Below are 11,216 nucleotides of genomic sequence, written 5' to 3' on the forward strand. Positions count from 1 at the left end.
CGAATTTTCAGAGCTTACTCGATTTTTGATCCATTATAATTATATGAGTAACGGCGAAATAGAATGTACACTCGTGATGAAGTCTCCTTCCTGATATATAACACTGCAAATGAGCAACAAACTTAAACGGGTTGCTGTCGCACAATTATGCTCGTCCGCTGACCTGGCCAAAAATTTGAAAGTGGTGAAGGAATTGATATTTAAAGCCATTCAAGATAAGGCAGATGTCGTTTTTTTCCCTGAGGCAAGTGACTATATTTCTCAAAGCCCTCTCCATTCCAGGTATTTGGCACAGAAAAGCCCTCAATTTATTCGGCAATTACAGTTAGTCATTACGGACCTTGTCAAGGAAAATTCACGGAATATAGATGTTTCTATTGGGGTCCACTTGCCGCCCACAGAACAAGATTTACTTGATGAAAACGATCGAGTTAGAAACGTTCTACTATATATCAATCATGAGGGGAAAATATTACAAGAATACCAAAAACTGCATTTATTTGATGTAAACGTACCAAATGGACCAATATTGAAAGAATCAACATCTGTTCAGCCGGGCAAAGCCATCCCTAACGTTATAGAGTCTCCTCTGGGAAAATTAGGCAGTGCAATATGCTATGATATTCGCTTTCCCGAACTTTCTTTAAAATTACGATCAATGGGGGCTGAAATTTTATGTTTCCCCAGTGCATTCACTATTAAAACAGGGGAGGCGCATTGGGAGTTATTAGGCAGAGCAAGAGCAGTTGACACTCAATGTTTTGTGCTCATGCCAGGACAGGTTGGAATTCACGATCTTAGTGATTCAGAATGGGAGAAACAGCAACATGTGAGCGCTCCAACAAAGAACTCCAGGAGAGAATCTTGGGGACATTCAATGGTTATTGATCCCTGGGGGGAAATAATAGCGCATGCTGATCCCTCCATTATTGGACCACAACTAATTTATGCTGATTTGAATCTTGAGTCCTTACAAGAAATAAGGAACAAAATGCCTTTGTGGAACCAGAGAAGAGACGATTTGTTTCATTAAGGAAGATGGAGGAATGAAAAAAGCTTTCATGCGTACAGGTTAGCTTTACATATTAAAGATTTCAAGAACATTTAATTTAATTATATAAGTAGTTAATCTTTTGATTGTTTATTCATGGATTGAAGAATTTCTTTGACTTTTTCAACATTCCTCGATTTATTTACGACTTTAAATGCAAAAGTCAAATATGAGGTATGCGATTTAATTTCGGCTTCCACTTTTGTGACCTCCTTCCATTTATAGTTACTATCACCTTCCTTAATTCGAGAACCCTTGCCAAACGGGTTAAATTTTGCCTTTTCTGTTAATGGTATACCATCTTCGTTCCTTTTTTCAATTTTCTCATCGTTAGAATCTATGGTGTTGTTGAACATTCGTTTGCGTCTTTCTACACCCTGGAGTTTGTGCCTCTTAATATCTTTCAACCTTTCCAGGGCATCATCTAGTGATCTGACCATTTGTCTTCGACTTTCGTACTGTCTACCTTGAATTTCTACCATTTCAACATTCGACCAGCCATGTTTCTCTAAAACTTCCAATGTTTTGTCTACTTGCTCAATGCATGGGGAGAAGCAACACAATCCAACTTTTTCGTCTGCAGAAATAACATAATCCAGGTGAGGTATAGCATCCCAGGGAGCCGGTAGATCTAAAAACACTACACTTGCATTTAATGAAGCGGTAGTTTCAGCATCAGTGAATCTGTAAGAGGTGGTATCTCCCTTCTTTATAAGAAATCCATCTTGGCAAACATCCCGATGAGTAATCGTAACGTTGTCATCAATAAGGCCATGCTCTTTGAATTCCTCTAACGCCTGTTCGTATCTTACTTGATGAAATTCAAAACTAAAAAGATGACCTACAGATCTTGCAAAAGCATGTGAAAATGATCCCGAGCCTGTACCTGCCTCAATGACTCTGCTGTGAGGACTACAGTTCAACCTTTGCATTATGTAGGAAGAGTCAGGTGTATATACAATTTGAGTTCTGTGTGGCAATGACAAAGTCCATAATTCAGGAGTTGGTTGCAAAACATGGACGAATGCAAACTTATTGGAGCCCTTTGTTCTTATAGCAATTTGGGAACCATAAGGTTTTCCTATGATATCTTTATGAGGAAATGAACCGTACCGAGTGTTGAATACTTCTTCGGATTGCATTCTTACCGGTTTGATATTATCTCTAGAAACCCATATTAAAGTTAGATCACCTTCCTTGATGAGGTCTTTATAACCGGAAAAACAATTTGTTGTCATTTCTCGATCTGCACACTCTCAGCTATTTGATGTTGTCCCACCCTGATATTGTTCAAATATATTTCCATAAACCTTAAACAGTTTTGAAAGTGATGAGCTTTGAGAAAATTTACTGGTAGCGGCATGGCATGAACAAGAAGCGAAAAATTTTCATAAATAGATAAAAAGTACCTATAGCATGGGTGCCAATTTTCTAACAAAGTGTAAGGAGGAAAAGAATGCTGGCAAATACGTTACTTCATAAAAAAATTTAAGTACTGTATATATTTTACATCTAAATATATTTATGTATATACAAATACGGCCTCCTCTTCTGCATTTTTTCTATTCCATCGCCAAAGGCAGTTGGCTAAGTGAGCGGATGGGCTAAAACTGAATGTAGAAAAACATTTTAAGAGTTTTCTTTAGAATATATGTTGGTAATATGGTGTATTCTTCTTTCTCAGTACATGTCAGATTTATGGAAATCGTAAACGATACCATGGCGGGCCATTTTCTTGCCTTTATGAGTTTCCTCTTTAAACCTTTTTTCATCATTCTTTTGCTTGATCTGCCAAGCTTCCTTAAATGGTATGCGTTCCATGGCCTCAAGGGGTTGGTCTTCTTTATCGATGTCTACTTCGCCTAACATGACAACGTTTTCACCACGAATCATGAATATGCCGCGGTCTTCTTCAGCATATTTATTCTCTTTACTGAAATATATTCTCTCTACGCAATCTTGAAGAATCAAATTTGCATATTGGTCAAACGTTCTCAATACACCGAATAGCATTCTTCCATCACGCAAAAGAACAAAAATTTTACGGTCTACTGAACTTACAATAGCGGCGGTGGTAGTGAAGTTATACTGGTCGAGATATAAATCGGCTTCACCTTCTGAAATCTTCTTTGAGAAATTTTGCTGTTGTCGCTTCGTATCCTGATTGGATTGGTTTCTGTCCTTGCTATTTGCAGACATTTTTGGTTGACTAGTTCGATTTGAGGGCTGCTTTCTTTTGTATGGTTAGGAAGGGAAGCAGATGTTGGTATAACTTTTTATTTCTACTCCAGCGTTGGCAATCCGATTTGAAAAAGAAAAGAAAATATAACAAAAGTATGTTGCTCGTATCCTCACTAATATTTCAGTCAGTCCTTGGTTATACAAGCATCCCCCAGATTGAAATACAGGTACTGAATATCGTTGTATATTCACGACTTCCTCTATTTTTTTCTTATTTTCCATTTTCAACGGACGCGGGTAACAAATCTCCTAAGTTGAGACTAACTGCGCTACACACCGCTTGTAACTTTATACATCATCGTTACACTATAATTGTTATATATTTAGTGTATCAAAGACCCATACGATCAATGACGTAATTTTGGGCCATGACCCCAAATGATAAGCTTAGTCCATCTTCAATCCATTCCTTTACCCACTCACTAGGATCAATGATCTCATCGTCATCATCTTCGTCTCCGCTTTCCTTTTGTTTCTTGTCGTCGCCGGATTTTTTTCCCTCCTCACCGGCTGTCGATCCTGCTTTCTCCACGGACCCCTCTAGCCAATTGACCCATTTGACTGGGAAACCTTGTGATCTTGTTATGGTAGTGATGTCGTTAGTTATGTCCTTCAATACAAGGGTGAAATTAAAATTGCCTGGTGTATTGGAGTCGGTTATTTGAAAGTCATCGTCGACATCTTGTTGTTTTTGTGGAATAGCAATTGGTAAGATAGATATGAACAAATCACTGATTTTATTGCCGTTACTGCTAATAGAACTCCTATCATCATCTTGGGCAACATCAGCCTCCTTCTGTTGTTTCTGGTACTCTTCATGTGCGGTATTGAAAAGCTTGACAGCATTTTCCAAGTTCGCAAATGCCAGTTTTTCGCCGTCTGTTACCTTGCCATCGAATAAATTGAACTGCAATTTTTTTTTAGAGTTTCCTACCTCACCGTCTACAACTGAAGGCTTTTTTTCCATAGGCGTGATTCCGTTATTGTTAGGATGACCCCATTCATCAACAAATATTCTGATCCCTCCTTCAACTTGTGAGCTTAAAACTTGATCAAACTTGCTTTCAATGTTATATTGTAGTGATGGGTAGTTAACCAAATCATGCACTAAATGAATTCGCAGTACCTCTTCAGTTTCACCAACAACGATTTTCTGTAAGTTTCTAGCTATTTCGGTAATCGTGTTCGCGTTTATCTTTGAAGACAAATCAAGCTGTTCTTGGGCAAGTCGGTTCTTGATCTGAGAAGCTTGCTCTGCAGTTTTATTCCAAATACTCGTTACCTTCGCAGATCCAGAAGAGGACCACCAGTTCGAAATAGAAGCAATTGGGTCATGCAACGGGGCCTCTTCTTCTTCTTCTTCTTCTTCCTCTTCTTTTTCTTGCTGCTTTAAATCCTTTTCCTTTGTATAAACATCCTGTCCGGGCTTTTTGTTTTCTTTTGATTCTCCTAGCTCTTTGTCTTGCGCTTCCTTATTAGCTGATTCATTGAGGGTCTTTTTTTCAACCATTTTCTTGTCAGTTAGACTCAAGTTACTTTTCTCCAACTCTTCTAAAAATTCAAAGATATCGTCGTCACCTTTCTTTCCGTCATTTCCGGTCTTCCCCGTCGCAGAATTAGAACCTCCCTTAAGGTCTTCTTGGCTACCATTTGCGTCAGCATTGTCCATTTTTTCGCCATTCTTAGCTTCTGGCAAAGAATCTAAAAATTCAAATACGTCTTCAGCCTCAGAATTCTTATTGTCAGACATCTTGCCCTAGTAATATATCCTTTAACTCGATTGAGCCTAGTTCATCCTGTCCCTTGTTCTCTTCTTCAGCGTCTTGCCCAACCAACCTCTATCAAAAAACCAAAAACCAGAAAACCGCCGCTTTCTTCTACGCGTCATCCGTTTGAAATGATCTCATCGCAATTTTTTTTTCGCTAAAATTTTCATAGAGATTATCGATAATGATATATAGTTGATACTTATGGCGGCACTAGTCGATGAGCTGTCCGCCGAAGAGACTAGCACAGCCAAAACCGTAATGCCTTCTAAAAACTCCATCAACAGACCTAAGCTGACTTCAAATTTGCACCACAAGGTGCACTCGTTAAATAAAAAAAGAGCCCAAAGAGAAAGGGCAGGTCTCTTGAAACCAGCTAGATCTAGCGTAAATTCCAAATCTGGGGAAATAAAATCAGTAGCGTTGGACCTATACTTCGAAAACAAGAAGAACGAAAGCCAAGGTTCCACTGCTGTGACATTACCATGTGCGTCATCTTCTCCAGCTTCCATCACTACAAGGACACTCTCAAAGAAAAGAGCTAAGAAGATTGAGAGAAATTTGAAATATGCTGCACAGAGAAAGTTGTTGGTTGATGCAAGCGCTAAGCTAGAAGACGAAATGGACATTGACCTAGATGGCTCTAAGAAAGTGAAAGAGAATGAAAAGAAGAGTTCTTTGACTTTGGTTAAGGAAGCTTTGTGGAGTGTCATTGACGACACTGCATCCCACGGATTGATTATCGAAAATGGTCAAGGTACCACTTTGGGCGGTCCATTCTTCCCATGAGGTGGGCGCATATGTATCTCGTAGAGTGAGTAACTCGGTTTATGTATATTAGGAGATCAAAACGAGAAAAAATACCATATTATATAATATAGTGAGTATAAATAAAAGAAAATGCCACGTATGTACATCTAATCTAGTAAATTTCTAGAACGCAATTCCTTCGAGACTTCTTCTTTCATGAATGAGATAACATCATGTGGGTCAGCTGCCGAGAAAACACTGGTACCAGCAACAATGACGTTGGCACCAGCTTTGGCGGCCTTGGGAATGGTTTCCTTACCCAAACCACCATCGACTTGTATATTCAAATGAGGGAACTTGGCTCTCAAAGTTTCCACTTTTGGCATCATGTCCTCCATGAATTTTTGGCCTCCGAACCCAGGTTCCACGGTCATAACCAGAGCCATATCCAAATGAGGAGCTAGTTCAAATAGAACGTCAACAGAAGTACCAGGTTTGATGGCACATGCAGCTTTGATGCCCTTAGACTTAATCAACTTGACTAAATGCAAGGGGTCCTGCGTAGCCTCGTAGTGGAACGTAAATTGGTCAGCACCACATTTAGCAAAATCTTCGACCCATTTTTCTGGATTTTCAACCATCATATGACAATCGAAGAACGCAGTGGGCTTCTTTTCTGTGTTGCTAGCATCGCCAGGACGTGGCACAGAACGACGTAGGGAAGTTACGATTGGTTGGCCCAGAGTAATGTTTGGAACAAAATGACCATCCATGACATCAATATGTAACCAATCCGCGCCAGCATTGATGACTTTATGACATTCGCAACCCAAGTTGGCAAAGTCAGAAGCAAGGATACTGGGGGCTATAATTGGTTTGACCATTTTTTCTTGTGTGGTTATTTCGCTCTTGCAATTAGCATATACTCTTCTTGCACGAAATTGTATCAAGTTGACTTTATTTTTCTTTTTACGGGCGGATTCTTTTTATCCTGACTTTTCTATAGCAGAAAGCCATAAAAGAGGTTCCAGCTTACGGATCAAGAAGAACACCTACACACAGAGGAGGCCTAACTGTTTTTCCAGCTCGACTTGTGTAGTTACTCTTGTTTTCTCTTGGTAATTTATCGTGTTCTGAAAACACGCGTTGTTTCCCAAGAGGTCACTTGAAGTTGCAGGCCCTATGATGCAATAAGCGGAAGGAGCAACTGACCAAAATGGTTCCATCATATAATGCACATTTGACTAGAGCTTCAGAAAAAGAATAAACAGGCATAAGTTCTCTCTTCTTACTCTCGGCAGTGTATTTTTGTTTATTTTACGCAAGCATCGGTCACTGGCTGTTGTTATGTCTCAGATAAGCGCGTTTGTTATGCGAAAAAAAAAACTTTACAGAGGCTTTTGTTTATATATAGAAAGAACATGAAAAAAACAGTGATGGCTTCATGTTTTTCAGTTGCATTGTTGGCACAAGTAGCAGTCGTCGAGCCCATCAGAGTGCAACTTTGGTTAAATGTCGTGAATTGTATGATTGAATCATCCATGTACCAATGTCCTCCACGGGATCGCCACTTTTTTTCTTCATCACGACCCATTTTGTTGATCCGACGTTCTGTATCAACTGTATACAGATTCGTTGCTTCTCGCACCACACAGGTTTTTCGTGCGGCCAAAACTGTTGTTAAGTGGTTCATTATTGTCGACCCACTGATAAATTCTATACTAATCAATTATCTCATTGATAGGCTTTGTACTTTTGGGCATGCTATATTGCGAGTGAAAAAGCGTAAGACCGAGGAGAGACAACCATGTTCCCCCATAATACAACACGCACACGTCAAGAGGCGCAAACGTCCTCGTCTGAAGATCGTGGCCATCAAGAGAAAGCGGAGGCGTCGAAGACAGCATCGCATCGAGCGTCCACCAACAAATATGTACCCAATAATGGAAATCCAGATGGTGGCTGTTCCACTTGCTCTTCCCAGTTCAACTGCGCTGGTGCACTATCAGCAGCGGCAACAGCAGCTACCGCAACATCATCCTTGGTACGACCTCTCCCTTTCTGAAGAAGCCCTCTCGACCTGCTGTTGTAGTTGACCTATAACCGAAGCTTCACACCCGCATTACCCAGCGCGCCCGCACGTGCTCTTTATGGAAACTATAATGAATAACGACCAAAGAACATCTTTTTTCTCTCTTTTCACATGTAAAGCTTTTCATGTTTATAGATATATAGCACATACTTTTATCAAGTTTTTCAGATTGATTACGACTCTTCCAGTTGCACATTTTGTTGAAGTGAAGGAACAAGCGTAAGAAGAGTAGCACAATGGCAGTTCAACAAAGAAATAAGAATGCCGGCAGAAAGTCCGATAAAAATGCCCCATCAGTTCCACAGGTAGATGCATCATTAGATAAACCGCTTGATGTTGATGCTCCTCCTACCATCTACAGTGTTAGTTTGAAGCCAGAATATGGCACAGCTGCATTAAATTTGTCCGCCGATTTTATCAGACAAGAACAGGCGTTGGCCAATAAGTATTTGTTCTTCCATCCCGTCATCCTTGTTGTCCTAACCATTGGGCTGCTTATTTACTTGACTCCAAGGATTGTCTTTCCGATAAGGAACACAGGGTCTATCGCCGGGTGGTTCTACCAGCTGGCTCGTATTAATAAGAAAGACGTCCTCACTGGCTTAGTGTTCACTGCAATCGGTGCTTCTTTCTTGTTCACCCTACTTTCTCGTGTATCCGACTCATATTTCAAGTCCAAGATCAGCCAACTTGTTGGCTCTAAGGGTGAGAAAGTTTTTGGTATCAACTTGAACGATTTGGTGGCGAAACACGAAACGGAAGATCCAGTAGTGAAGAACACACATATCATAGTTTATAGGGAAACACCCATTGCATTGATTTCGTTGGCCCCCAACTTGACTCTAACTAACGATGATAACTTAGTCATGAGTGTTACTACTGTGGGTTGTCGTCGTGTATATGTAAAAAGTGGCATTATCGAAGATTTGATTGACTGGGCTATGTTACATTCCAAAAATATTAGAAATAACGGCAAATACGGAGAGACTATGAAGCTTTTGATTGATGTCTACTCTTTCGATAGCACGCTTAGGGAAATCCTGAAGAAAAAAGGGTTCACTTATATTAAAAGCATTAGAGTCTCTGAAAACCGATTACTAGGCGGTTTGTTCGGTGTCAAGAAGGAATTGTGGGGTCTGCAATTCCACTTCAAAACCGAACGCAAGGACTAGGGTTACTGTTGTTATTATACCTAAGAAATGAAAAAACGGCATAACTTCTTGTTTGTTCTTTTGCAACGAGCAGGAAGTAATAAAATAAACACTATAATATTTCCATATATATATGTATATATATATATAAACACCTTGTTAACAAAAAAAAACATAAACGAACTAAAGAAAACCATAATGCAGAGTATACCTTGAAGAGAGAAAAAAGATAAAATCTTTGAAGCCATAGCATAATAGCGATCAACGTGACTTTTTAAGAAGTGAAATGAATCGAAGAACAAAAAAATATAATAGACTCCCAATGTATAATAATGAATAAAAAGTGGGGGAAAAAGAATAATAAGGGGAAGCGAGGGTATCTAAATACAAGTCATCCTTTTACCGAAAAGAAAAATAACTTAGTAGAAAACAAACTCGGCAGATCCAGATAATACCGAAACTGTGCAACCATCGGAGCCGTCACCGGTGAAAGAGCCGTCTTCGTAAGCACAGCTGCCCTGAACGTTGGCGCCATCGGATGCGATGATTTTAACGTTGAAGTTCGCAGCTTGATTACTGTTAGGGTTTGGAATCAACGACAAATAGGTTTCTCCATTAGTGGAACCAGCACCCAGTACTAATGGAGCCCAGTTGCCAACATCCGAACCAGAAGTACCCCAAATACAACCATCTTCTACAGACACACCGGCGTTGTTAATATAGTACTGTGCAGAAGTCTTTTTACCCTGCCATTGATAGTAGGTGTCTTCATCAACAACAGAAATCGGTTGTGAATCTCCGCCATCAACCACGGTAGGGATTACCATGTTTTCCGATCCTGGATAATCGGTCCTACAAAGAGCGATGGAGTCGGACTTTTTGTTAGTAGCCTTGGCAGATGTTTCGTCTGTGGAACATAAGTCGCCGGTGTCAGTGTTGGTACGGTACAAGTAACCATTTTTACAATAAAGACCTCCGACAGATTTACCATCGCTTGGTTGGTTAGAGGGCCATTGAGTCTTCGACATTCCAGGTTCACATGCATAAGAACAGTAGTAGCCATCCTTACATTCAGATGAAGTGTTAGCATCCATGTCCATGACAGAGGCCCATCCACCAAATCCTAGCCAGTCCAAGGAAATAATACCGTTGGCAGAAGGGAAGTCTGAACATTTGACCGTACCGTCTTGGAATCCGCTATCACGCTTCTGCTCAGAAGTGTCCTTCTCAGATGAAGGCAATATAGTGGTAGTAGCATCAGATTCTACTGTACTAGTGGCGGCATTGGAATCTATGTACTGCGTGACAGTGACAACCGCTGGTTTTTCATCTTTGTGATGATCTTCATGATGACCGTCGGCTGGAGCAGGAGCAGGAGCTGAAAGTGCAACGGAAGAAATGGAAGATAATAGTAAAGCTGTGGAAAATTTCATTACGTGTTAGAGAGAGACGAAATAAGTATGTGTGACTATACTAAAGTTTTAATATTAAAGGAAAGTAAGGTACCGTCTATGAAGAGACTGTTAGTTGGATAATCAGTAATGAAGCGAAGAAGTTCGAAATGAATGGATATATTCTCTTTGCTACCGTGCAACTGTTGAATATTTAACGTTAAAACAAACTAACTGAGTATATATATATTTGTATATATATTCATATACTATATACCGGAAAAGACAAGCGAGAGAGGGGACATTGAGTACTATGAGCGACCGATTATATATCAAAAGTCATCCGCTTTGCCACCATAATCGGTGCTTAGTTCCGGAGTTCAATCAAAACTCTACTTTCTTGCACTCGGCCTACTCTTTAACTTCCATAATATAATATCGCCACTGACCCCATATTAAAATTTTTTTTTTGCTCGATCTTGTATCCTCTTTAGGTTAATTGCCCGTTCTTATTGTCTAGACTTTTTCTCGGAGATGACGCATCTATTTGCCGTCAAAAGATCCTCTCCTACCCTATTAAGTAAATTGCCCCCATTTCTTTTTCTCTCGGGCAGAGAACCTCGCAGGCAACCTGCTTTCGAAGCGGTCACGTGCGGGTCTAGGCCTGTAAAATCGACCCTCATAGGCAGATCCCGTTACCCATGTATACTGAAAATGGATTTATCATACTATTTTCCTATCGTTTCTTTTTCTGGGGAGGTGTGTGGTGAAAGG

The 11,216-nt window shown here is 40.1% G+C and overlaps 9 protein-coding genes across 9 annotated transcripts; 4 read left to right on the plus strand and 5 right to left on the minus strand.

The window, feature by feature from the left end:
• Positions 1–109: 109 nt before the first annotated feature.
• Positions 110–1,033, plus strand: NIT2 (putative hydrolase; the record flags this gene model as incomplete). Its single annotated transcript, XM_033911274.1, has 1 exon — positions 110–1,033. One exon carries the CDS (start codon positions 110–112, stop codon positions 1,031–1,033), a length of 924 nt encoding a protein of 307 aa, XP_033767165.1.
• A 92-nt stretch (positions 1,034–1,125) lies between these two features.
• On the minus strand, positions 1,126–2,289 carry GCD14 (tRNA 1-methyladenosine methyltransferase subunit GCD14; the record flags this gene model as incomplete). The annotated part of the gene is made up of 1 exon (XM_033911275.1): positions 1,126–2,289. One exon carries the CDS (start codon positions 2,287–2,289, stop codon positions 1,126–1,128), a length of 1,164 nt encoding a protein of 387 aa, XP_033767166.1.
• A 442-nt stretch (positions 2,290–2,731) lies between these two features.
• On the minus strand, positions 2,732–3,250 carry LSM1 (Lsm1p; the record flags this gene model as incomplete). Its single annotated transcript, XM_033911276.1, has 1 exon — positions 2,732–3,250. One exon carries the CDS (start codon positions 3,248–3,250, stop codon positions 2,732–2,734), a length of 519 nt encoding a protein of 172 aa, XP_033767167.1.
• A 373-nt stretch (positions 3,251–3,623) lies between these two features.
• Positions 3,624–5,042, minus strand: MTC1 (DUF5427 domain-containing protein MTC1; the record flags this gene model as incomplete). The annotated part of the gene is made up of 1 exon (XM_033911277.1): positions 3,624–5,042. The coding sequence occupies one exon, from the start codon at positions 5,040–5,042 to the stop codon at positions 3,624–3,626; it is 1,419 nt and encodes a 472-aa protein (XP_033767168.1).
• Positions 5,043–5,262: 220 nt separating this feature from the next.
• ALB1 (Alb1p) lies at positions 5,263–5,847 on the plus strand (the record flags this gene model as incomplete). Its single annotated transcript, XM_033911278.1, has 1 exon — positions 5,263–5,847. One exon carries the CDS (start codon positions 5,263–5,265, stop codon positions 5,845–5,847), a length of 585 nt encoding a protein of 194 aa, XP_033767169.1.
• Positions 5,848–5,975: 128 nt separating this feature from the next.
• RPE1 (ribulose-phosphate 3-epimerase RPE1) lies at positions 5,976–6,692 on the minus strand (the record flags this gene model as incomplete). The annotated part of the gene is made up of 1 exon (XM_033911279.1): positions 5,976–6,692. One exon carries the CDS (start codon positions 6,690–6,692, stop codon positions 5,976–5,978), a length of 717 nt encoding a protein of 238 aa, XP_033767170.1.
• Positions 6,693–7,244: 552 nt separating this feature from the next.
• On the plus strand, positions 7,245–7,904 carry SPAR_J00910 (uncharacterized protein; the record flags this gene model as incomplete). Its single annotated transcript, XM_033911280.1, has 1 exon — positions 7,245–7,904. One exon carries the CDS (start codon positions 7,245–7,247, stop codon positions 7,902–7,904), a length of 660 nt encoding a protein of 219 aa, XP_033767171.1.
• Positions 7,905–8,136: 232 nt separating this feature from the next.
• Positions 8,137–9,072, plus strand: PHO86 (Pho86p; the record flags this gene model as incomplete). Its single annotated transcript, XM_033911281.1, has 1 exon — positions 8,137–9,072. The coding sequence occupies one exon, from the start codon at positions 8,137–8,139 to the stop codon at positions 9,070–9,072; it is 936 nt and encodes a 311-aa protein (XP_033767172.1).
• Positions 9,073–9,470: 398 nt separating this feature from the next.
• Positions 9,471–10,484, minus strand: NCA3 (SUN family protein NCA3; the record flags this gene model as incomplete). The annotated part of the gene is made up of 1 exon (XM_033911282.1): positions 9,471–10,484. One exon carries the CDS (start codon positions 10,482–10,484, stop codon positions 9,471–9,473), a length of 1,014 nt encoding a protein of 337 aa, XP_033767173.1.
• Between the last annotated feature and the right edge of the window lie 732 nt (positions 10,485–11,216).

The sequence above is a fragment of the Saccharomyces paradoxus genome, chromosome X (assembly GCF_002079055.1).
Source record: "Saccharomyces paradoxus chromosome X, complete sequence".
NCBI lineage: Eukaryota > Fungi > Ascomycota > Saccharomycetes > Saccharomycetales > Saccharomycetaceae > Saccharomyces > Saccharomyces paradoxus.